General features: G+C 32.1%; 1 protein-coding gene across 1 annotated transcript in view; it reads right to left on the bottom strand.

Moving 5' to 3' along the window:
• Positions 1 to 27,503, bottom strand: part of LOC111618495 (neurogenic locus Notch protein-like) — a 47,946-nt gene that overhangs the window by 9,276 nt on the left and 11,167 nt on the right. The window contains exons 2-32 of the mRNA XM_023360035.1: positions 26,985 to 27,063; positions 19,837 to 20,111; positions 19,304 to 19,499; positions 19,079 to 19,212; positions 15,853 to 15,975; positions 15,532 to 15,765; positions 15,288 to 15,443; positions 14,267 to 14,461; positions 13,960 to 14,187; positions 13,535 to 13,882; positions 12,970 to 13,188; positions 12,390 to 12,746; positions 12,146 to 12,301; positions 11,849 to 12,077; positions 11,566 to 11,767; positions 11,166 to 11,319; positions 9,736 to 9,939; positions 9,426 to 9,660; positions 9,133 to 9,349; positions 8,852 to 9,056; positions 8,535 to 8,774; positions 8,310 to 8,448; positions 7,708 to 7,867; positions 7,483 to 7,628; positions 7,327 to 7,405; positions 6,944 to 7,248; positions 4,485 to 4,816; positions 4,263 to 4,409; positions 4,017 to 4,168; positions 3,789 to 3,936; positions 2,289 to 3,709 (exon numbers count right to left, since the gene is read on the bottom strand). Of these exons, the coding sequence (XP_023215803.1) occupies positions 2,289 to 3,709; positions 3,789 to 3,936; positions 4,017 to 4,168; positions 4,263 to 4,409; positions 4,485 to 4,816; positions 6,944 to 7,248; positions 7,327 to 7,405; positions 7,483 to 7,628; positions 7,708 to 7,867; positions 8,310 to 8,448; positions 8,535 to 8,774; positions 8,852 to 9,056; positions 9,133 to 9,349; positions 9,426 to 9,660; positions 9,736 to 9,939; positions 11,166 to 11,319; positions 11,566 to 11,767; positions 11,849 to 12,077; positions 12,146 to 12,301; positions 12,390 to 12,746; positions 12,970 to 13,188; positions 13,535 to 13,882; positions 13,960 to 14,187; positions 14,267 to 14,461; positions 15,288 to 15,443; positions 15,532 to 15,765; positions 15,853 to 15,975; positions 19,079 to 19,212; positions 19,304 to 19,499; positions 19,837 to 20,111; positions 26,985 to 27,063 (7,415 nt within the window). The remainder of the gene's footprint in view (positions 1 to 2,288; positions 3,710 to 3,788; positions 3,937 to 4,016; positions 4,169 to 4,262; positions 4,410 to 4,484; positions 4,817 to 6,943; positions 7,249 to 7,326; positions 7,406 to 7,482; positions 7,629 to 7,707; positions 7,868 to 8,309; positions 8,449 to 8,534; positions 8,775 to 8,851; positions 9,057 to 9,132; positions 9,350 to 9,425; positions 9,661 to 9,735; positions 9,940 to 11,165; positions 11,320 to 11,565; positions 11,768 to 11,848; positions 12,078 to 12,145; positions 12,302 to 12,389; positions 12,747 to 12,969; positions 13,189 to 13,534; positions 13,883 to 13,959; positions 14,188 to 14,266; positions 14,462 to 15,287; positions 15,444 to 15,531; positions 15,766 to 15,852; positions 15,976 to 19,078; positions 19,213 to 19,303; positions 19,500 to 19,836; positions 20,112 to 26,984; positions 27,064 to 27,503) is intronic.

Raw genomic sequence — 27,503 nt, 5'->3', positions numbered from 1 at the left:
GTATCATATCTTCCTACCCCTTTGACCTTTTTAACCCTCAAAAGTTGATAGCCCCTTATAAACAAGTTACATGCCAAATTTAAATTAGAACATGTCGTTTCAAGCAATTACATTTCAAATTTGTTGCGGCTGGCTATTAATTTATTACAGCATAGAAGAATATACGTCACAGATACTAATGGTAAAATGTCTCAATAAACAGTACTTTTTTCTATGATAAAGCCTGTATTTTTTCCTAACTCTTTCTCCCCTGTAGGCACAACAGAGCCTTTTTACATATCCATGGTAGATCAGACAGACCATCCATGAAAAATTCTTCTGGATATTTTGATTAATCGGGTCCTCCATAGCCTTAATATTTCTAATTATTAGTCTTATCTTGAATAGCTTAAACACCTACAGTTAATCTTTATCAGATATACCTTGTATTGAAAAATACCAAAGAGTAGCTAAGACAACGTTTTTTTTAACCCCTTTTCAGATCCAAAACCGAACCAATTATAATCAGTTGCGCAGGTTGTTACGGTGACGACGAAGCCGTACTAAAATGGACAAAGGAATCGGATAACGTGAGTATTGTTTAAAACCTTAAACCATTCTAATAAACCCTACCTTTTAAGCGGAACGTTAAAAAACACTCGTGTATTTTCAAGTTATGGACAAACGATCCGATCGTAGAAGTGTGCCCATACACAAACACCGTCAAACCGTCGCCCTTCGTTCGCTCGAGGATGCCACGAAGGTCGTCCGTGGTCACGTCCAGTACCAGCAGCGGTACGGAATCGGAGGGTACAATAATAGGCAGACCGGTCAGAACTTCTATTTCCTCCGCTTCCAGTGCCAACAGCGTCTTCGGCAGCGGTCTGGCCAAAGTGCAAAACATGTTGGCAAGAGTACACGAAAAGACCTAAAAATCTTCCACCCCTCTATATCTATATACATATATATATAAAATCTCGAATATACCTCAAACTTACTTTTACTATATCAAAATGCAAAATCCCAAGTCTGTCCGTTTAAACTTTGCTCACCGGAAGCGGACTTCGGGTCTTTGCAACAAAGAAAACATATAAACGAATCAAAAGTTAACGTGCTGCAATGTTTTATTCTTTTATAATATAAAAACATATATAAAGGCCACATATTTTCTTGTACTCCAACTAAACATATCTAATTGTAACTTTCAAGAACTTTTACTGTAAAGTTGTATAAAAAATATAACAAAAAAATCTATTATTTTTATTCTAAATATATATATATATATATATACTGTAATAAATGGTTTAAGCCCTCTTAAAATACTGTTTATTAATTTGAGTCAGACACATTTATTGTTAATAATAATAATACCTTTATTTTCTTATATATAGGTAGAAAAATATTACAATATGAAATGTATTTTTATGTTCAAAACTGGTGTGATACAATTTAACAGTGTCTACTTTATACAAAAATATATTTCTGTGTAAAATTTCAATATAAAATTCCCTACGTTGTTAACTGCGCGTGACGAGTTTGTTTTCTAAAATGTATGTAGAATAACATAGCTGCCGCCGCATTGTTAAAAATTGAGTAAAACCTTAAATAAATTTGGCGAAAAAATAATAAAATATAAACTGAGCAACTAACATTAAAAATTTGTAACAATAGAATGGTCCCGAAATTTTTCGGAATGTCTTCGAAACAGTTGAGGGATTTGCAGAGTAACTACTTGTTTTCTCATTTAATTAACACCAGTTGGTCCTAACAACTAAGTAGATATAAAAAAAAAATATATATATATATAATATTTACATTTAGCAGATCTATCCTTTTTACACTTTTCTGGTATGGCTTTGTACACTAAACTTACAAAAAGGCATCGTTGTTTGCGGAACTCTGTGCAGATGCGTAAAATTTGGCATCACCCGTCTCTCTCTCGAATTTCAAAATGGCTGTCTTCGACAGATCTAAAAACTGGCACGAAATGGTATTAGAAAAAATAAAATGCACTGACCGATTCTTGGTTTTCGGTGTTTGAAAACCGTTGGCATCCAAATAGTCTTCGTTCTTATGAAATCTAAAATTAAAAAAACGATGAAGATGAATTTACATGAAAACAATGAGAATGTTTTGGAGATTGCCACTAGTTGTTCGTTAGATGAATCAAATAAATAAATTGTTTCTTCGAATAATGCTTTAGTGACACTGGAAGACTCTCGAGGGGTGCTTCGGTTTGTCGGATGAAACGAGAGTCGAGTCTTTTACAATGTTTAAGGCACTGAAAATTATCTCCGAATGCACTTTCAAATAAATACTGCTTCCGCTTGACTTTGGTTGTTCTGAGACGACTGCTGTGATTGTGAAGACGGCGTCGACTGCTGATGCTGGTGCATCTGGGACTGGCCGGGATCTGCCGGCGGTGCCATCTGCAGGTTCGAGGGACCGATGGGGCTCGAGATGCCCTCGGACCAATCGGACTGCGCCGAGTGGGGAGAGGAACTCGACCACTGCCCCGGAGACTCTGGCGAGGGCGTGAGATAGGTTTCCGGAGGGTGGAGATAGTGTTGTGGCGTGGATTCTGATCCGCTCTGACTGTGTTGTGAAGGTGGAGTGGGATAGTGGTAGGGATGGGAATACACAACTTGCTGGTTGTTGGGGGTCATCGAAGGCACGCTGGTTTTCATTCCCGCCACTCCCACGATGTGCTGAAGATCAGCGTTTGCATTTTGATAGTCGTAGGAGGTGGGAATATTGGCACTGTGCTGCAACTGGTTTGTTTTCTGCTGGTGCGCGGCTCTCATGGCTGCCATGTGAGTCGGTGATGTGGGGAGTGCGGGACATTGCTTGATGGGAGTCGACACTGTGTATGGCAATGAATTTGGAATGTGTGCCGATCCCATACTATTAGGTATTTGTCTAGGTTGCGGTTTGATGGATTGAGTAGTTTGAAGAGGAACCATTAATCCTCCACTTTTTATATACAACTGTCCAGTCATTTCCATTCCTCCCAACGCTCTGTAGACTTGTGGCACGTTTTTCACGCAGTCCTCATAAGCTGGAGGCTGCTTGATTGACAGTAGATGAGTCGTGCAATTGTCTAAATTGATGTGAGTGAGAGAGTGTCCATTATATAAACTGTTGTCAATTGTAGGAGAACCAGAATCTATGCAAACAGTAGCATGTGGCGATTCTAATGAATTCACAGGTGAGAGACTCATGGAGCCATCCAATCCAGTCATGGAAATGGGTTCCTTACGCTTCTTTACCGATGCCTTTCTCCTCATTGCATTTTCGTTGACTGGCGATACTGGCTCGTTATTATCTCTTGCCAAGGCATTCATATTATTTATTTTAGCTCGCTTTTTGGTCTTTGACTTAGTCGAGCCAGAGACGGATACGGTTGGTGAAGTCGCCCCCATCGGACCATTGGGAACCATGGTGATTTGTGGACTCGGCAAAACATAGTCGTCCAGGAGTCGAACGATGTCATGATGCATTCGTTCTAAAGCGACGTCTCTTGGCAGTCGATCCATGTGATCAGTAATTTCCCTGTTGGCAAAATGCTCCAGGAGAATTTTTGCTGCATGATAACTTCCTTCTCTAGCTGCCAGAAACAGTGGTGTCTCTTCTTTATTATTCTGTGGATCTCTATTTGCACCGTGTGCCAATAATACACGCACAGCATCAACATTGTTTACAGCTGCAGCCCAATGAAGAGGAGTTTTACCTAAAATAATATTTAAAAAACAAATATAAGTGATTTGCACTCTTACTCAAACTTTTTGATAGATTTTTAAAAATATTACCATGATCATCTGCGGCATTTATGTCAACCTCTGCATTGATGAGATCTTCAACCATTCCCTCGATAGCTAATCTAGCTGCCAAAATAAGAGGAGTCGTGCCATCTCGCATGCGAGCATTAAGATTAGTAGCTCTATTCCTTAATAATATCTAACAGAATAAAGTTTTTAATTAAATAATGAAATTTTATTGTGTTCTATATCCAACACATTTTAATTAAAATTTCTTACTTGAAACACTCCTTGAGCATCGGCTGCTACGGCTGCATGCAATGGAGTTCTACCTGTATTATCTGGAGCATTAGCATCGGCACCAGCATCCAATAATCGCTTAGCTGCATCTGCTCTTGCATATCTTGCTGCAAGGTGAAGCGATGTTTCACCTAAAAACAAGCATCAAAATTTAAAAAAATATTGAAATTTTTTTTAAAATTTTGCATTGGGACACACATAATTAAATATTTTTTAAAATATTACCTGTTCTTTCAGTTGTCATATTAATCTTTGCTCCTTGCATTAAAAGATCTTGAATCATACTGACAGAACCGTCCTCATCCTCCACTTCCTCTCCGTTATCCAAACCGCCTCCTCGAAATGATGCGAGCATCAATGGAGTGAGTCCACCTAAGCAAGGAGAATTAAGTTAATCTCAAATTTTTACACAAGAGGAATATAAAAGATGGAGACTAAATCATTTACCTGGTCCTTGAACATCGACATTAGCATTTCCTGCTTCTAAATCGCCTTCTCCCTGCGGTGGAGTGAGAGCAACTATATCAGGATTTCTCACGTCCGCAGCATCAAGATGTTGTTGGGTCCACTGTCGGGGGTCGCTATCATATTCTGCAGAAACCGAAGTAGAATGGGTATCATTGTTGTAAGTAATCTTTGAAGATTTTTCACTTTTCATTTTCTTCAGAGGTGGGTGGTCGATATCGTCGTCGTTCCAAGCCAATCCATTATCGGGCGGAGGAACTGCAGTGTTATCGTTAACGTCTACTCGATTTGTTGATGGTTGCTTATTTAAGTTCCTGTAAAACATAATGTATAAACATTTATTCTATCTAAATCTTTATCTTATCAATTAAATATATCCTTTATCCTTAGCTTTTCCTATGCTGAAATTTGTTGGGAGCCAAGATTCAGTAAATACTAAGTAATAAATAGTTAAGATCTGAAATACTAGTGAGGGCAGATAGTGTCAGTAGTGTTTTTCAAGTGTTTGTTACTAGTTCTTAGCAATAAACAACTACAATAAAACATGATGACAGTAATAAATTACAACTGATTATTGTTTATTGTTGCAATTAATGTTAACACAGACATTCAATTATATTTTTGGAAATTTTAAAGTTTTATTTTGTTTTATATAATTTAAGTCTTTTACTGGTTGAATTAACTTTAAACACAACATAACCTAATTTTTCCTCTATGATCAAGTAATAAATATGGAATTACTTTACATGAAAATTGCAATTGAATAAAAAGTTTGTAAAAAAATAAAACAATGTTACAGAGGAGAATATTCTCACTATCAAAACAAAACAGTCTTTAGTGTTAAAGATCTTCACTAAATTAAAAGATACACTTTTGATAAATAACACTTTCATCATCAGGCAAACTAATGGATAAGGAATAAGAAATGCAAATTTAAATTTAAATAAAGTAGCCATTTGATTTTTACCCAGTAAGCAATTAAGATTAAAATTAAGACAAAACATAACTTTCTTAAAATAAACACAAATAAAATTCATAAAAACAGTGTAAAAATAAACATGACTGAATAGAAAAGATAAATAGAGTTATATAATGAGAGTACAATCTTCAATCAAACAATCCCTAAAAGTGTAAAAACTATTTTAGGGATCTAACAAATGTTGTCCAAAGCTTGGAGAATTACAAGTATTCCCGTGTGTATATTGTCTTCCACACAAAAGTTAGCCTGCAACATTTGCACTCCTTCCAAGCAGGTTCTAAACTACCACTTAAGACCCCCTCCTACTTAATTCCATCACTTGTATGACGTCCCTTTGATGCTTGGCTATATGGATATGCATTCTTGTTATGTGATTTATATATAATTTTTAAAATAGATGTTTATTTGTGCTTAATAAAATAACTAATAGTTGACTAAATCCAATATCTAACTCAACATCCCCTATTACAATATTCATTACTCATTACCGGATAAGTCAATGAGAGTATAATTATTTCTCAGTAATTTTTTGGAATTATAGAGAATTGTATTAGTATTGTAATTTAGAATTTTCAAAATTTGAGTGGAATTAAACTTGATGCCACATGACTTAACATAAATTAAATCAACTAAATGATAATTTATAAAATACAGAGTACTTTTACCTTAGTTACTACTGATAAATATCACAATAGTGATAAGATTTTATTTTGCTTCTTTGTTCATAATCTTCTTTCACAGTATAAAAACAGATAGAAGATAAAAGAAACTATACTAAATTTTGATTTATTTGTATTTATATTGAAAACTTCAGTCTGTAACATAATGAAAAAAGTACTGCTACTTAATTGAAAATGTTTTAATATTTTATATTATTTCAGTATCTTACAATAACTTATGGGAGTTTTACAAATTCTAAAGTAATTATAAATCTGTATATTACCTTATGATTTTAGTTTTTATAGAGTATAAAAAATATCAAAACACATATTCTAATATTGCATTTGATCAATAAGTCTGCAGTTGACTAGCATTATTTCATCATTTGCTGAATATCTAATTGATAGATAATCAGCCAAACAATCCTGATCAAAAAAGTATTAAGAAGTTTGTGAAATTGTTCTACCTATAAAGTTTGGTAAGTAAACACCAAAATTTCCTAGAAATTTGAATAAGTCATAAGAGTTTAACTGACACTTATCTTTATCAGAAATTTTCTGGTAAATTTTGTACATCATCAACAGTTGTATCAATTAACTTGAATAACATAATTAATCGAGTTGTGTATTAATTGAGTAGTATTTCAAAACTAAAATATAAATTGTTTTCTCATTGTTTAACTCATTAAAATGAATGCCCTAAATTTATGATTCATCATTAATTTAGTGTTACATGCAATAATTAAAGCAGCACTAATTCACTAATCAGTATACTTGTAAAACATTTAAAATGCAGAATTTACCTCATTTCTTGTCCATCTGGTCCTCTTCTTCGTGACCTACGTCTTTGACTGCTATTTGCTCGGAAAAATCCTTCGGGAAACCAAGTTATTCCTCTTGCTCTTTTTCTTTGTGTTGTGATTAATACACCAATCAGAAGCCCAAGGAGTACTATCACAATTATGCCTATAACTATGTAAACCATATTGGGATATGCTGCATCAATTCCTTTACTGGATCCATAATCACTGTCACCGCTGATTTCTTCGATGTCAAAGTTGGTGCGAAGATCGCGACGAGTGTGGGCAGCGGCCAGAAACTGTGCAGCCTGTATAGTGAAAGAAATTTATTTATTTTTTGTAAATAATTATTAAAATAGCTAAACATTTATCTAGGCAAAACTCACTTTTGAAGCAGTCTGAAAACATTCGCCTTTTTTACTTTTAAGACATTTTCTGTTATCAATTTCAAGCATGACCTGAGTTCTGATAGAATATTAAGAGTGTTAAACACAAATAAAAAAGCTGAATTTAAACAAAAGCAATCATTTTAAGTAACCTACCCAACTGATGCTCCATAATGATGATCTTTAGTGGGTTTCCAAAGATATATCATGGGAAAACCATTTTCGTCATTTTTCACTCTAACATTTGTCCTCAAGTGATAACCAATTTCTCGAAGAAATGCAACAGAGTTATTTCTGAATACCTGGAGAAAAAAACAAAAGCTTAAAATAGAAGTTTGGATTTGTTTAATAAAAAAATTCTTATTAAATTATTATAAATACCTCTGGATCTATCATGAGAATAATATTTAGAGAACCATCAGCCAGCATAGGTGGATCGGGTTCACAGTCCAGACCATCCCAATTACACTCTTCATTATTACAACCAAAATCACAATATCCATTGCCATAATTCTTTAGGCAGTAAGTATCATACTGTTCACTATTTTAAAAAAATCAATGTAGGTTATTTTACTAGATATAAAATTTTCATATAAAAATTTAATTAAAATTTAATTAGTAGCATATTGTATGTTATAGATGCAAGATTATATTCAATAATTACAATTGATAAGTTCCCATGTTCACTTAAATGAAAATTGTTATTAAGTATTTCATATTCTTAATATCTAAATTGAAGAAAATTATGCAATTATTTTTCTTCAAAATCTGTAAAATATCCTCTAGTCAAATTTTGATAACAGACAATATTGTTTGCCAGAAAATACCAGAATGAGTTAGATTTTTAAATTAAATAATTTGAGTGATTTCTCAAACTCATTCATGTAATTTTGTATCAAATTACAGATTACACTTAATTTATTTTCTATGTAAAAAATAAAAATGATTCTGCTAAATTATCTAAATTCTAGAATTTAACGTACTTGCAAGGAAGTAACTGCTGGGTGCAATCAAATCCATCATATAAACAGTCCATATTATTGCAATCCATGTCACACTTTCCATTTTTAAAAACATCCCAACAGCTGATGGCAGCCGAACAGTTTGCCCAAGGATTGATTCCTAACAAAACATTGATTCAAAATATAATTATTTTTCAATAAGTAGTTTAATTTAAAAAAATAATAATGTCATTAAATTTATTTTACCTAGCGAACAGTCTCCGGCATCAAAACTACATGCATAATTATTGCATTCTTCGTTACATTCTCGATTTCCTGCCTTTTTTCTGCATTGTTCTATCTCACATTTCTTCTTATCGTCCTCTGTGGGAAATTGCAGTTTAGGTGTTTTAGGAATAGAAATGCCTAGTCCTCCTTTGAAATTACTATCAAATGCTTCGCATTTAAGTCCATTCCAAGTTGGTGGGCATTCACATTCAAATTTTCCTATGAAAATATATTAAAATTAAATCATGTTTTCCATGTTTTTTTAAAAATTACTTTAGTCATATGTATTTCCTCACCTATAGCATCAAAGCATGATCCTCCATTTAAGCATGGGGATGATAAACATTCATTTAAAATATCTTTCTCACAATGTTTACCACCAATGCCTACAGGACAGGTGCACACATATCCAGATTTATTGGGTCTACACTGGCCACCATTTTGACAAGGATTACTAGCACAAGTTGTATTTGTAAGTCCACAGTTATCACCCCAGAATCCCTAATTAATTAGGAGTAATAATTAATTTTTTTTATCTGAATATAACAAAAAAAAACTTAATAAAAAATTTGCTTACATCTGCACAAATACAAAAATGACTTTTGGATTTACTCCTGCAGACACCTCCATTTAAGCATGGGTTTGATTCACAGAAATTTACTTCTATCTCACAGTGTCTCCCCATGAAACCATTTTTACAATCGCAACGATAATCATTGATTAACTGAACACAATCTTGAGTTCCAAAATGATTACATGGATTGGATAAACATTCATTTACATCACCTTCGCATCTATAAAGATATAAATAGCATTTAATATAGGTTAATTCTAAGTAATAAAACTAACTAAAGTAAAAACATAACATACCTAGGTCCGACAAATCCAGGTGGACACTTGCACTCATAATTTCCAACTTTATCAAGACATGTTCCTCCATGATGGCAGGCACCCTCAAAACAGTCATTAACATCAATTTCACATAAAATTCCTAAAGTGCCATGTGGACAAGAGCATACGAATTTGTTGATGAGATCATGGCACGTTCCTCCGTTTCGACACGGATTGGGATCACAGTCATTAATGTTAAATTCACAATTTAAACCTAATTAAATAATATATGTATATAAAATACTTGATCTTTCATTTTAATTTAATGTATAATGACATAATAACTAACCTTGAAATCCAGGAAGACAATCACATGTGTACTGTCCAATTAAATCATTACACCTAGCACCATTTTGACAAGGTTGTGAAATACATTCATTAATTTCGTTTTGACAGTAACTGCCTTCATAGCCATCAGCACAAATACAGTGATGACTGTTACCAATATTTTCACAGGTGCCTTCATTTTTACAAAGTTCATGCAATTCAATTCCTGTTTTAAATTAAAGAGAAATAATTACTTACAATTTAATATTTAATTATTATTATTACTGTTATCTATACTTTGAATGAGGCAACCAAAGGAGAGTTTAATAATTATTAATTAAATTCTCTTTGCAATCTCATAGTGCACAATAACTAATATCATAATAAACTTATCCATTTAAAAGGTTGTATTATATTAAACTATGTTAATTTTCCCTGTATTTTGATGTAGAATATCTGAATTAATTTCAAATTACTTTTCTATATCATTAATTAGCACATCTTTTTATTATAATTTAATGAGAAATGAGGAAAAAGTAGAGTTTAAGTCTATCAAACTGTAAATAAAACAAATAAAAGTTTAACAGACATTTGAAATTTACCCTTTACCAATTAAGTAACTTCAAAGGAATTGGAACCTATATTTTATTTTCTATCAAATAATAATCACAATTAGAAATAGAAAAAGTTATATAATGGGAATCAAAATTGTTAAGAATCATTTGCAGGTTTTCAAATATAGTGATGTATTAAGTTCTATAATGTTCTCAAATGGGGTAATTATTTATAAATAAAATACTTTAAGTGAATTATCCTGTAAAATTTGATTTAAATGAAACATGTTTAAGTATTAACATTATATTAACAAAATTATAAAAATATTTCTTGATTTTAAGTAGAATTATTAAAAGCAAGAATTTATCATTTAAAGAGGCACAACTATCCACAAATGACTTTGAAATTATCAACATTATTACTATCGTACATAATTTGAGGATTTATGTTATAGTCAAGAAATGTGTGTACAGGAAATTGCCCTTTATAAAGTTACTAAAAAGAAATTATAATGTAATGATGCAGTTTGAGATTAATGAAAATTTTGAAAATGGTTATTGACATTATACAATTCTATTTGAAGAAATTATAAAATAAACTGGTTTTGTCTATCTTTAAAATAATTTTCAGAGTAATTTAAAATGAAAGTTATAAAATCATTATATGGAAATCAAATACTATTAAAAATGTTCAATGACTTAGAAATTTTACATTTTAACTAATCAGAAACTCTCCTTATAAAAAAAACTTTCCAAAAATTTTTTTCATTTTTATTAAATTTGTTATGAATTACATAACTGTGATATAAAAAATTAAATTATTCATACAAGATATGTACATTTGAATGTTTATATTATAATGTAATAATATAAAAATTCTTCAACAAAGATAACTTACCCTTTTGAGCAGCAGCATCCACACAAGATACCATTGAAACATCACAAAGCATCCCAGTCCATCCTGGCTTACAGGTGCACCGATAAGTATTATTAATCTGTTTACATGTTGCACCATTCATGCATGGATTTGTACTACACCAATCAACAAAAGTCTAAGGAAAAAAACATCATTTATACTTAAGAAACTGTATTAAAATATAAAGAAAATAGTAAATTTATAATATACTGTTTATGCTGTTATTTAGTTTAGAAGACTAAACCACCATCTTAAACAAAAATTTAATTTAATATTAAAGAACTGCTGACAATGGTCTATAAATTAAGCCAAAAACATTTGAGTTTGAAATTATATTACCATTTAAGGTGGTGGTTTATTCTTATAAGTAAGTTTATTTTACCTCACATCTTAATCCTTTGTATCCAAATGGACAATGACAAATAAAATACCCAACATGATCCACACAAGTTGCGCCATTCTGGCATGGTTGAGAATCACATTCATTAATATGATATTGGCAATTGGAACCTGTATAACCAGGAGTACATTGGCAAGTATAGTTGTTTATACCATCTATACAAGTTCCTCCATTCATACATGAACTAAAAAAATAAATAAATTAATAATAATTTTTAAATTTCAATTATACAATAAAACTTCAAAATTTAAATTTATATTACTACCTGGATGTGCAATCTTCATCGTTTGTTTGACAATTTGTACCACTAAATCCTAATGGGCATGTACATGTGTAACTATTCACATAATCATTACATGTAGCACCATTCTGACATGGATCACTGGCACATTCATTTACATCTGTTTCACAGTGTTTACCTCCAAAACCATCAATGCAAAGACAATTGTATTCTCCTATGCCATCCAAACAAGTACCTCCATTTTGGCAGGGAACTGTATCATTTTAAAATCATTAAAACAATATATTCACTGGAAATTTAGAAATATTTCTGAATACTTACAAGATGCACAATCATCGGTGTTTATAAGGCAGTCTCTGCCTTCATAACCTAAGGAACAGAGACATGAGTAGGATCCATTAATATTAACACAAGTTGCACCATTACGACATGGAGAAGATATGGCACATTCATCAATATCTTCATCGCAGAGTCGTCCTAATTCAATAAATTTAACTTATAAATTTTATACAAGCATTAAAGAACTAAAAGAGAATACTGTATTTAAAATTAAATGTATAATTACCTGTATAACCTAATTCACATGTACATGCAAAATCTAAATAGTTAGATGAAGGAATGCACTTTGCACCATTTCTGCATTTATTTGGAGAACAAGGATCAAGTTCTACTTCACAATTTCTTCCAGTAAATGGCACTTCACAGACACACTGGTAAGCATTGACTAAATCTATACAAGAACCATCATTAAGACAAGGATTGCTTGAACAATCATCTACATTAGTTTCACAGTTTTTTCCTGTGTAACCAAGCACACAGTTGCAACTGTAACTTGCTAAAGCATCAAAACAACTTCCTCCATGCTGGCAAGGATTAGATTGGCATTCATCTATATCTAATTCACATCGGTGTCCTCCATAACCTGTTTATAAAACATTTAAATTTGTTAATAAAACTAATTTTTTCCAGAAGACTTAAAGTAAAAAGATTTTTTCTTTTTGATTGCATAACAAAGTTTGAAATAAAAAAACATCAAAATATTTATTAAATTCTTTTTATAGATGTTAATTATTAAGTAATTTTTAATGGAATTTTAATGGTTCAACGAACCCATTCAATTAAAATAAAAATACTAGAGAGATTACCTTCTTTACAATGACATATGAAACGGTTCACTTCATCTTCACAAGTTCCACCATTCTGACAGGGATTGCTGGCACATTCATTGACATCAGACAAACATCGAGCATCGTAGTATCCCCTCGGACAATCACATCTGAATCCGTCAATGAGATCAGTACAAATTCCTCCATTAAAGCATGGATTACTTGCACAATCATCAATGTTTGTTTCGCAATGAATGCCTATAATTTCAAGAAAAATTTAATGCAAATAATTTAATCAAATCAACTATTATTCATTTTCAATAAATGAATAATTAAACAATTATTATTCACTTGTGAGGTTTCTATACAATTATTATAAGATCTACAAATAACATTATCCTCATTAAATTAATAGTATTTAAAATTAAATGTTTATTTTTTTCAATAACAAACAATACATATTTGTTATTATTTATATTTATAAAAGCAAATAATCATTAAAATTCATTTAAAAAATAAAATATGTATATATACTTTAAATTTAAATTTTTAGCTTTATTGTTAATTTCAGTAAACATTTTATTTAAATATTAAATACTCGTACCTGTGAATCCAGATAAGCATTTACAATTATAAGAATTTATTCCATCAATGCACAAGGCACCATTACGACACGGATTACTAGAACATTCATTTTCATTATATTCACAATTTGGACCAGAAGTGCCAGACAGACAGCGGCACTGATAACCATTAATGAGATCTTCACAAAAGCCACCGTGCTGACAAGGATTACTAATACATTCGTTGATTTGTGTCTGACAAAGAAAGCCAGTATAACCTGGATGGCAGTTGCATGTGAATGAGTTAGTACCATCAATACATTCACCATGATGACAAGGAGATGACTGACAGTCATTAATATTATTCTCGCAATTATTTCCTGTAAAACCTGTTTTAAATACAGCATCTTAATAATTGAATGCTTATTTATTTTTTTTACAAAATACTTAAACAAATAATTCTCACCGGGAGGACAATCACATGTGTAACTTGCAATTCCGTCAGTGCATGTACCACGATTTTGGCAAGGGTGACTCAAACAGTCATCTTCATTAATTTCACATTTCTTTCCAGAAAATCCAATATTACAGAGGCACTTAAAACCATTTATTAAATCTGTGCAAATCCCTACATTCAGACATGGGTTTGGCATACATTCATCTATGTCAATTTCACAATGAGTGCCAGTATAACCTATAAAACAGAATGAATAATAATGAAATTAATTATCACATAAAATAATTGTAAATTTTAAATATACAACTATACATACCTGGCATACAGACACATCTAAATCCTCCTCTTTCATCAAGACAAGTTCCGTCATTCTGGCATGGATTGGAATCGCATTCATTGATATTTATTTCGCATCTTGGTCCTGTAAATCCTTTTGTGCAGTTACATTGAAACGATCCAGGAGTATTTACACAACTTCCACCATGTTCACAAGGTGATCCTAGCAAAACAACTATGTTATAAAAAAAATTTCTATAGAATTCCTTTATTAAAAGAATTAATGTTTATCATATAATTTTATATAATTAATAATAATAATAATAATAACAATAATTTAACAACAACCTCATATTAAAAAATATTTATAAACATTAAATTAATGCATGTTTATTATTAAGTAATACAGCATAACAAATTTTACAATATTTTTTTTCACTTTTAATTATTAGCTTTCACTTAAGACATGTTTCTGTCAATCAGTTCATAATTATGTAGCACTGTCAGAATTAATACAATTTAATTTATTCATTATAATAAAACATCTTTTAGATAAATTAATGTTTTATGCATGATTAAAATTACAATATATTTAAATATATTAGAAATTATGAGATTAGATCAAATCTTAAACCAATTAAACTTATTGATGAGTCAAAACTATTAATGTAGTGCTTTTAAAATCCAATCTAATTAATATATATACTGATATATTTTTTAAATATTTCATTATGAATTTTCATTTAATATTAAGAAAAATGTAAATGTATTAAAATTTATATTAATTACAGATATTTAATTATTAAGTCAAGTTTTAAGTATATAATTAAATTGAAATGATGTGTTAATGTAGTAAAATTAATGAATTACATGTATTTTAAAACATGCTATTAAAAGAGATTAATCCATAATTGCAAGGATGCATGAAGCAATCAACAACCAAGAAGCAAAAGATTTTTTTTGCATTTGTAAGAAATGCTGTTACGTTTAACTTGCTGTAATGTAAAAATTACTTTAAAGCATTCTTAGATTAAATAATTTAATACGTAAAATATAACTACCTTCAGCACATTCGTCTACATCTACTGTGCACTCAACACCTTTGAAACCACCTGGGCAAGAACATATATAAGTACCATCTATAGGACTCGTATCACAGATGGCACCTTCGTGACATGGATTGCTAGCGCAGGCATCATCCAAATGGCATAATAATCCTAAGATTAAAAGACAATTATTTAATATCTGGAAATTTTTAATTATTTTACTAAATCATTTAAGACAAATTGTTTTCATTATCATTACCTGTTTTTCCTGGTGCGCATTGACAATAAAATGAACCTACACGATCATGGCAGGTTGCACCATTGAAACATGCCGCGACAGCGCAATCATCAATATTTTCACTACAGTCTGGTCCCGTCCATCCATTCACACAGATGCAAGAAAATCCTCCTACGGTGTTAGTACAGGTCGCGCCGTTCTTACACACATTTGGACGCATAGCACATTCGTCAACATCTTTGCTACAGTACTGCCCTAAAGTAAAGAGCGAAAACATTTTTAAAAATCTACTCTATTTTGCATTAAATTTTACTCGTAATATAGCTTTCATTCTATACAAACCTGTATAAGTAGATGGACAATGACAAGTATAACTATTTATACCATCATTACATGTGGCACCATTTTGACAAAGATTGCCTGGACAGTCATCGATATTGATTTCACAGTTTGTACCTGAAAATCCTAAAAAAAACAAACAAAATTATAAATTTAAAAAAATATTTGCAATAAACAAAATTCTATAATTAATTTTTCTGGTTTCTTTTTTTTTTTTTTTTTTGTATTATTTGACATGTTTCCAATTACGTACTTTCATTTTCGCTACAAATTAACTTCTTTCTTCATTTAGATTAAATCAATTTAAGAGAAAATTTATTGTTCTTCTCTTTAATAGCAAAAAAGCAATTTTATTAATGATATAAACCTGGTATGTCCTAATTTAGTTTCTTGTTAAACAATGTAGGATAAAAATACAATAGTCAGGTAGTTATTTTGTGCTGTGTTCACTAGTGCAGAAAATCACCAAGAGATGGCACCATGCAGTTATTGGTCCCATCTCAACTCAGTGAACTGTGACAAATAATAGGTTATACTGTGGTGACAACAGAATGGACCTACTAGACTAGCCACACATAACCCACTTTTTCAAAAAAGCAATTGTTTGCTCTTAAAAGTAAAATTAGACTTTCCATTGTCCACTATTTTATGGAAAAACTAACAAATGAATATTATAAAATCTGTTTATTTATATACTTAAATTATGAAAAAAACATTTCAGAAAAACAACCGATTACTTATGACACAATTTCATAAATATAAATTCCCCAAATAAAACAGATTAATTATATTGTTTAGCTTCTTCTAAGAGTTCATTTACATACATTTGTGTCAGACTTAAATTATTATTCAACAATGGGAGCCATTAAATAAAAATAGCTGCTAAAGAAATTAATTACGAGTATTAAATGTGTACTTTTCGGTCATTTTGATAAAGAGATTTTATTTAATTTTAAGGTTTAGAATATTATTTCCTGTTCTTTAATATAACCCTTAATATTTTCCTTCAAAGGGCTAATCCACCAATGATATCAGAACATGGCTTTTTATCTTCAAATCAATTCAATCCAGAAATGTAACCTCTTATTACCTGTTCAAACTAGCCTGACTTGTTCTTTAGAACTTTAATTGTTAATGTTAATCAGGATAATCAGAAAGAAATAGGATAATAATAAATAAATAAATAGAATTTCAAATGACATATTTATCAAAAGGAAGAGGAGGTGCCAGTTTTTATAATTACATTAGTATCAACTACGACAATTAACTCTATCCAGTTTAAAGATAATTTCGATATGCATGAATTTTTTTTTTATAAGTTATCGCAAGGAATAATAACGTTAACCTTAAGTTATATACAGCAGTCGGTTTCCAATATATCTATAATAAATTTGCCAACCTTCTTCAATTAAAAATTAGCAATTGCCTCATACGATCTAATGAAGCTATAACTTGCTGCTTTCTTTAATTAACTAATTAATTAATCAATTCATATATAAACATCGAGTGCACGACCCTGAATGGTTTTACGATTAATTTAATTTTCAACTATCCAATTATAAAGTTAAATATTTCAATAAGACGTTCAATATATAAACTAAATTAAAATGATAATTATAAGGAACTTTGATACAGTTTTGAGGAAACCGGGAATGTTATTCAATTAAATGAATGGGAAATTAAACGACTGCGAAAGAGGAAACTTCGTATTTCGTTTATTGGAATCTGACGAGAAACGGAAAAGCGTTTGTTACATAGGACTGTTAACAAACGTGAGGCCCTTACTGGAATAAAGGAGGCGTGGGAATGTTCGCCCACACTAAATGTTGTACGAGAGCTGTCGACAAAAGATAGGTTTTTGCCTCGGGCAATCGAAAATTGCTGCGAGCTACGAAAGGGCGACGTCGTAAATATTAACCGTTTTTCTCGTGTTGTTTAATTCGTATTACGAATGTGATGTCCTCGCCATAAAATAAAAATACTGGTATTTTTAATTTTTCCTTTACGGAAAACATCCCACAAATAAATAACTCTGTTCAAATTAAGTGCAAAGAAAGAAAGAATAAATAAAAAAAATCGTTTTAGAAACCTGTCAAGTTACGTAAAGATATAGGAAGAATGTCTATCAATCGCAATTTTCTTTTTTTCCTTCCTTTATTCCGAGCTCCCAATCTTGATCGGTCATCCCTTTTTTTATTTTTTATATATAACCAGTTGACAGATAAGATCGAACTATTTCGAAACAAAGAAGTCTTTTACGGCGGTTGCAAAAATCGCGAGAGCAACAAAAGGTTTCTTGACCTGTCTTCGTCTGACAAACAATGGGGAATCCAAAACAACTTTTATAATCGTCTAGAAACTCGTCCGACTACAACCGATCAAGCGCTACAACAATATAAATCAAGGAGGGCAAACATCATATCTCGAGGAATCGGACAATTTCGGAAAATTATATCTTTTACTTGAACGGTGCAATAATATACCGTATATATATATATATACACAGTACACTATCTGTTCATTTCTTTTTTTATTTGAGATAACTGTGAAGATAAAATCGATTTTGTACGGTACAAAGTGCACTTACGAACTCTTATATTGAACTCTATCATATTACACACTTTCAACACACTAGCTTCTTATTCGTAACAGGATGACGTTCCGTGTTTACTTTTAAACGAAAAAAGATAAAAATACAATTAAAACATTCTGAATGAAAGTATTGTTCATTACGGCAATTTTCTCTTATAATTTCTAGTCTTTAGAAGAGATTATCACAAAGGAAAATCTGTTCAAAGTCAAACAATTAACATCTGTTTCCTAATTAGGAAAGAACAATGTGATTGTTATGGATTTAATCGCTTTATTTTCGCAATCATTCCCACCCTACAAAATTTATTTCGATTACTCATTACTTTATAAACTTGACACCTGAAATGACTTCTAGAATTCCGATATGATTGATATTGACAATTACTATATTATTTTTTTTTATTTTAAATCAAAACGCTATCATCTTTCAAGAATTGTTTGTATAGTTATTGTATTACCGGAAAGAATGAGTATAGTATTTAATACACACACCCATCTACACTTGCCTACTTTACGTATAAAAGATTACCAACTTGTACGTCAAAAAATAAGTTGTATTATCTTTCTAGATTAGATAATATCTCATTATTATAAAATACTGGTAATTATATATATGATGAGAAGAAAATCGACCAACCAGGAGCGCAGGAACACTGATAATTTAGGGAGTCGATAGGTTGACAACTTCCTCCATTTTCGCAAGGACTAGGATCGCAAGGAATGTAAAGCGATTCGCAGTTTTGACCCGTATATCCAACTTGACAGATACACCTGCGGTTTTGAAATACATAAATCTTGTAAATACGAAGGGGAAAAATAAAAAAAAATGTAGTCAAAGTGATGAATAACCAAAAAAACTCACCTGTATGACCCAACCGCATTGACACATTTACCATGGACGCAGGGATTATGTTGACATTCGTCAATGTCGTTAGTACATTGAGATCCCGTATAACCTTTGGCGCATGTACATCGATAAGTATCTAAAACGGAATGGCAGGTGGCACCGTTTCGACAAGGCTGGGAAGCACAATGATCCACTAATTGGCAATGATGACCTGACAAATTAGTATTTTAACACCTGTTAGCTTTTAAGAAAAACTCCTTTCTTTTTGCAATATAACAAAAGTTAATGAACTTCTAACACATATATTTATATAGAACTAAGATAAAATATAGATGTCTGAGTTTACCTCACGTCATTTAAAAAGGCAGATCAAATCTGTTAAACTACTTTATCTCTTAATTACAACTGACAAGAATATTTTTCGGGAAAACAAAAAAAAACCGAAAAAATGGAATTTTTTTTTTTAAACTCTCGAAATAATTTTATAGATCAGGTTTTGACGAAAAGTAAATTTATCCTGTACATAAAAATTAGGATCAATCACTTACCTCTATATCCTGCGGCGCAAGTACAGGTGTAATTGTCCAAGGTTATGAGAGCGCAGGTACCACCGTTTTGGCAAGGATCACTATCGCAGCTGTTAGGAACGGCTATTTCACACAGTGATGCTGAATAACCTACGGGACACGAACAGGAAAAGGCTGGCCCACTAGTCACACTCATTTGAACGTTACACGTTCCTCCATTTTGGCATCTAGGTCCCGGTCCCGTGTGACAGGGATTTAGATGTTGGCAATACTCTCCCACGTACATCGGTGGACAACTGCAGAATATTTTAAATTTAAAAAAAAAGTGCTTAATTACAGAAGAATTTAAATGAAAAATAAGTTTATTTTCTTTATAAAATAAATTATTATTATTATTACTTTTTAATTTCGGGTTTCGAATATATCAAAATGTATCAATCTATTCTATTCGGCATTAATTTTTTCGTACGGGTTATTAAGTTTTTATTTAAATTTTAATCACATAAAAATTGTTTTAAAATTTTTAAGTGTCTTGATCTCCGCTTTTTTCTTAATAGCATGTGTTGCAACCAGTTTAATTATTTATGAACGTCGTCTAAGTGCATAAATCAGCAACCCATCTATTTTCACACGGTTGAATGATTTCGGCAAGAAAATGTCCAACTGATTATAGATTTGAGCTTAATTGATATTCAGATGGCTCCTGAATAAACATTTTATGGTCGTTTAATTACTTTTTGCTAGAAAATTCCAACTTCGAGATTTTTAAAACGAGTGTTTCATTTATCTTCCCACTTAAATTCCTCTTTTTTTTTCGATTTTATCGACAGTGGTCCTACATTATACACACATGTATATATATATGTAATTTATTCGTTAAATTTCAAGACTTATCGCTATTTTATGATAGATTTATGAGTAGGATTAGTGCCAGAAACTTTTTAATTTAACTTATTAAAATAAATATCGAATCAGAACAGATGGGCAACTAAAGAAAATAAAGAGGGCAAAAAAAAGGGAGAAATGACAGCTAGAGATGTTTGGCAATAATGGATTGTCATACCGGAAACAGGGTCATGAACATGGTAGGATTTCGCTAGTGGCAACAATACTTTGATTCTATAACAACTGCAAAAGATTGTATGATAATTGCTGTCCTAGTGCTTGGGGGCGAAACTTAATTGTACGCTTATTGTATAGTTTGATAGGATGAATAAATCAGAAGTCTTCTAAGGGCTAAGGGAAGGGAGGAAAAAATTTTACAAAGAAGAATGTGAACTACTTGTTTAATAACTTTCCACCATCTAGTAATTGTTAGCAGCAGACGGAATTCGACCCAAGAATGTAGTAAAGAATCCCAATTTATCAAGTGAATCACGTTTCTTCTATTACTTACAGAAAATAAAAGAGTCATAGTGGGTTCCTCCATGTTACATTCAATTATAAATTATAATTAAAGGCGAGTAATCGAGACTCGTTAAGGACTTTTCCCTTTGAAAGCGGATACTAATAGCCTGACTATCTTCTTTATGACCTCATTTGCCATTAAGGAATTGGATGTTTAAGTGGGTCGTGAATAAAATAAATTTTTGAGCCAATTAAAACATTTTCGTAACATTAAAACTTTTTTAAGAAAGGCCGCATTGGGTGATAAAACAGCTTTTTTTAATTTGTAACTACAAGGAATATCAGTTTTTGGAGTTGTTTCTGTTTATCTGGATTAGATAGGGTTTGTCCGGGGGCAACATCCAACCGGAGATGGGCCCCCTCACCACACATGTAGCCACTAACCGCCAGTGGGTCATTAAGTGATGCATTTAACAACACGTCGCTTAATCGTTTAAACTTCCCTAATACCTGACTGGTCAGTACTAATGGATGGAAAACACGAAAAAAAAAATAAGAAAAACAAAAAAAAAAGATCCGAACTTAATAGTAAATTGTATCTGATACATAAATTATATTTATCGAAGCGTATAAAATCTGAAGTGAAACAATACATAAGATTCAAGGATAAATTAGATAGGAGTGTCGAGGCGACCACATTATCAAAGACAGTTTGTGTAGGGACCTTGAAGGAATTGGCGGGAACAGCTGGCGTGCGGAGGGATAGGAAAAGAAAAAAAGATTCCATCACTAATCAAGGACTCTGTCCGCTTCCGGACAGCATTTAGCTACGCTCATGTAACAAACTAGTACCCCTATAAAATTGGGCGATGCTTATTCTTTACTGTTCTTAAGGGGGCTGGTTTATTGATTGCCGTTGATACGTTGACGATGATACGATGATGATGATGATGATATCGCGTCATCCCCTTAGGGTAAATACTGCCGCGGGGAAAACGACGCTCCCGTTACGACCTATTTTTTTCTTGCGATAATTTTATTTTGTCTCGAGATATCGACAAGTGGGACAGTTCGTTTTTTCAATATCACCTGAAAAACAACCTTAAAAATACAACCCGATAAAGAATTTAAGTGTTTTTACTATCGCCAACCATTGTAAAAGAGGAGTGGGGATCACGAAGTCCGACCATGCGTTCTTATATAATATTTTCGTGTCAAGGTAACACACGATTTCACCTCTTGCCAATTTCGGTACGAGCATGCGCAGAAATGCTGTTACAGGACCGGTTACCCGCGATGACAAAGAAGACAGCCAGAGGCAATACGTTGCAAGATGATGACGTGGATCAAGTCGGCGCCAGATTCTTCTTCTTTGAAAGCCGACAAGGGAGGCCCGACCAGACTGAATTCAATAAGTGTCCCGAGCTGCAAAAACATCATTCATTTTGCCCGTTGCGTTTATTGCATCTCCCCGGACGAAACAATCCCGTAATTTGCATTTGCAAACAGTCCAAAACGCATTAAACTACGCAGCAGGGGACATTCCGCAATTTGCGGATGATACTTGTGTGTGTATGTGTGTGTGTGTGTGTACGGTCTGCAAGTCTGGAGCTTTTCAATGTCAGGGGAAGAGGAAAAAAAACAACACCGAAAGAAAGAAAGAAAGAAAAAAAAATGACAGTTGTGGGCGGTTGCTGGAAATCTAATGGGAACAACCTAACCTTCTCGTAGGGGGAAGTTTTTAATGGTGATGGCAGTGGGTGTGGTCCGAATAAGGGACATTCTCCTTATCCGTAGCCTCAGTCTTGAGCCGACGCCCAATGTCAGCCTTATGGTATCTGATGTAATAACACAATACAGATTTCGTGTAATAAAATAATCAATCTACTAAATTAGTAATCAATTTTAACTCAATTATCTCTTCCGAACGTTTTACGATAAATTATACGAGGGTTATAAACGTTTGATACTTAAAACCGTTATAAAGCTAATAATACATCAACAAATGTTAATAAAATTAAAGAAATAGCCTTTTAGGAAACCGTTTCTTGTATTTTAAGTACACTTTAACATTAAATTTTTCAATTAAAAGAAAAAAAAAAAACCTTAAGAATTCATTACTGTAACAAATTGCAATTTTTATACTAATGAAAAATATTAAATTGCTTAATCTGATAGTTAAATTTATGCAATTTCCTTTCTTTAATTTATAATTACGTTTGATAATTAAAATTATACACGAACAAATTCAATTTCATTGTAATTTATTTGGCGAAAATTTCCGTATAAAATTTTCACTAAATATTTAACATTTTGCATGATTTATTCGCATGAATCTACGATTTAAATGACGAAAATATTTCATTTTTAAAGGAATAACATACAGACGTATTATTATTATTAACTGGGCTTATTATAATAATAAACATAATACGTTTAAAATTATAGTTAATAGAATAATTCGTCGAATTGATTACATCATGTCACTTATAAAAATAAATTTACGACAAAAACTTTATTATATATATTCAAAACTTGTTTATAAATCTTCAAGAGGAACTTGAAAAGATTTTCACATGTGTTTTAATTGGCAAACTATTATAAAACATATTTATAATGGTTGATTAAAATTCGAGACACACAGAACTTACTTAATACCGATATAGTACCATCTGGTTTTATTTACTTGCGCAAAACAAAAACTATTTATATTCAATATACTGACTTGACACAATTAACAAGTGCCAAAATAAATCTAGTATAATGAATCATCATCTATACCAGAAGCAAAATAAAAACTGACCAGATTTTAGCGATTAGTTTAAGTTCAACAAAAGAAAAAAAACTCCATATTTTTTAACGTGTTTGTGCAACTCGTGTTCTATCTTAATTTGGGTTTCTATAAAAATTAATGTCTTTGTTAATTTCAAACGTGAAAACACACAAATATTCATAAAAATTAGTACAAGATTTACCAAAAAACAAGCTGTTTATATGAATTATTTTTAATGTAAACAATAGTTATTGTACAAAATTTTATTATTGCATATTATTTCCTTCTTTATTTTCAATTAAAAATATCTATCCAAACTGAAATTTGTTGTAATTCATTCCGTGTTTGTAAACTATTAGACTATATTTATATTCATGTTTGAAAAAAGATGAAATTAATTTTTAATTTAGCATTGCATCCTTAAAAAGAATATAAAGCAACAATAATAAAGAATCCATTTTTAGCTCGGTTGTTCACCTGATACTCCACCCAAAACTAGGAATACAGACGAGTATCTTAAGAGATTATATGAGGCTCCGTGCAAACTAGGGCGTTCCCAAGAGAGACTTCTTGAGAACTGGATCCACGGAAACTGGTTTGAGTGGTATGCGGGTCAAGTTGTTTTGCCACACAGTACTGATGAAAATATCCTAATATCACGATCGTAGCATCAATGGAACCATTATACATACAAAACTAGACATTTACATAGCATAACTTTTATAGTAAAAATCCTCTTGTTAATATTCATTAACCTTCGTATGAGTGGGTTCTTTATGTAAGCACTCAACAAGAAAGAAAATAAAAAAGATCTTCAGTAAGAAAATTCTAGGAAACATAATTTGAAATTAAAATTAACGGGCTCCTCTCTTCTGGAATCCGTATGATATATAGGAGATTATTAACAATGGTGCATTTTAAAATTTTTAAAGTCGCCTAAGGGGGTTTAACACTTGCAGAACAAATTTTTAAAAAATATCCCGTCCATTAACGGTGGACGGAGGAAAAAGGTAAAACAACTTTTCCTTCCGAGATATTTCAGATCTGATTACCTTTCCCGTAACTTTGACAAGACCGCTAATTACATACATTACATCGCTCTCTCACGTATCCTAAACATACGATATGGGGCCTTCTGGTGTGCACGTGATCAGCCATTATCCAATAACGTCCTCTCTTCCCGGTTACGTCAGTAAATCCGGTCTCGTGTCGACAACCCACGATGGGTTTAGAGCAAGGTGACCGCATCACCTTATAACCTTTATGGTCGGCGGAGAAAGCGATGGGGTCGAGACTCCAATTTCAGCACAGTTTTTCCCTTTCGGTGCCACAGAACAGGTCACGCTCACGACCCACCCAACGTCACGATTTTTGTGGGTGCACATCGTTCCAAGGACAATGATTGCAAAGTTCTATCATTCTGGCTCAGACCTGATGCCCTACATTAATCTCATCTTCAAGGTTTTCGAAATCCCAGGATCAAAAACAAAGTAAAAAAAAAGTACACAAGAAATACAATACGCGAATAGAATGGCTGATCTATTTATTAAGATGCACAATGCTTGCTACGAAAATACGTGGAGAGTATATAAATCAGAACCATTAAGGTTCCCATCTCCTTTCAGCCGAGCATAAAATATCCCTTCGTCTTCCTGACAAGCGTGATCGAGTAGACTAGAAAATTCTTTAAATTCCGTCACATTCAAACATAAACTTTCCCATAAGGGTCATACTAGGTCCTTTGATACTCCCAAGTTAACAAAAGATTGAAGTTGCACAACAATGGACCAACTTGAAAGGGACGCAAGGTGCAACGAGTCATACTAAAAATTATGGCTTTCTACATTCTAAAGTCTCTTTCAAAAGAAATTTTTAATAAAACTTAAAATTAATAAACTCTGCTGAATACCGAAAGAAGATGTATAACGTTGATTAATACGTGGGTTAAAAAGAAAAAAAAAAACTAAACGCAACTAAAATTAGCGAGATTTTATGAAGGAAGAGACCTTCATTAGTGCGGGGAAGCATAATGCAAGAGTGGAACAAGGTGAACCAGTTTTACATAAAACTCGTCATGACTTCACCAAATAATCTCAATCAAAATAAAACAAAACAGCTTGCAAAACGGCGCTAAATTCAATTGAAGACTATTCCAAAAAAAAAAAAAAAAAGTTAACCTATCTGTCTGGTCATAAGATGCTATCCACGATATTTCACGGGGGTCTCAATCTTATCACGTACTGGTGGAGGCGTGGACAGGGTTGTCGTGACGTTGAGAATATCACGACGAAGAGGCAGTCGGTCATGACATGGTCCACCTGGTCAATCACTTTCACCTCAAGATGACCTTGACACTGCTCCCCCAAAGAATCGCCTCCGACAACTGGAGATTAAAGAAGAGGATGAAGAATGGAAGCAGCACTCTATCCTCTTTGTCCTGTCGGACTGTGTTCCCACGACTTGTATGACCGCTTCTCTTTATGCCAAGTAAAGTATTAAAGGAACGCTTGCTGGGTACGGGAGAAACGACTTTAAAAGAACACCACATTTGAAAAATGGATAGCTTTATGTCAGTGTATATACACTACTCGTCTAAGGTGCACATTAATCTAAATTGCATAATCTCAACCTGTTCCAAAGACGTGAATTTTTACAAATTCGGGCATAATAATTAATTACGTAAAATACATGTTATAAAATAAGTGTATAAAAATTTATTATTGTATATGTGACAAAAGCTGGCTTGTTTATCGCGTAACGAACAATAAAACTTGGTAGTTGAAATGAAGCATTGAACGTTGACGAGTCCAACGCTCTTTCACCCAACATTGTTGGGGCAGCCAGGATGAGTAAAACACGCGTCGACATTATTAAATGATGACTACTTCAATCCATCCGCTAGAGAACCGGATGCGACTCACAACACAGAATAGTAAAGCTCTTAGCAACAAACTAAAACCATATTAATTATCTTGACTAAACTTTAACGTGTAATCGTTAATTATAAATAACTTTAATGTGTAAAAACGAATGATTTATGTTTACTCACTTGCAATATGACTCTCCCCTTGGATTTGACACACAAGAAGCTCCATTCTTGCACGGATTTGGAGAACATGATATGAGGGCTGAAAGAAAAACAAATTCATATTAATTTTCTTTACAGTATTATTATACGAAAATTACCTTCAAAACAATAATAATAATTATTATATTGGATTACATATTATATATAAATTATTTACAAATCATTCGTATGTCTTTGAACAATATAAAAGTTCTTCTGAAATCAGTTGAAGAAAATTGTGTGTACATGAATGGATACCACGGGGTGGTTGATCCTAATATAATTACGTAGCTTAGGCTATATTGCAAGCAAGAACAACAGGCCATAGACAGAAAACCATTTGCGTATTTATCACAGTGTTAGAAAAATGATTCACAGAAGCAATAAACACCCAGAGTCGATGTTCTGACAGCACCGCGAGTTTATTTGATTTAACTGATTATTATAAGAGTTTATATTATTATGAGTTACAAAATAAGAAAACTACATATTATNTATAAA

This window comes from Centruroides sculpturatus, unplaced genomic scaffold (genome assembly GCF_000671375.1).
Source record: "Centruroides sculpturatus isolate CEXI.00-Female unplaced genomic scaffold, Cexi_2.0 scaffold156, whole genome shotgun sequence".
Lineage (NCBI taxonomy): Eukaryota > Metazoa > Arthropoda > Arachnida > Scorpiones > Buthidae > Centruroides > Centruroides sculpturatus.
Note: the sequence above shows the minus strand (reverse complement) of the source record. Positions and strands in the feature narration are given on the sequence as shown.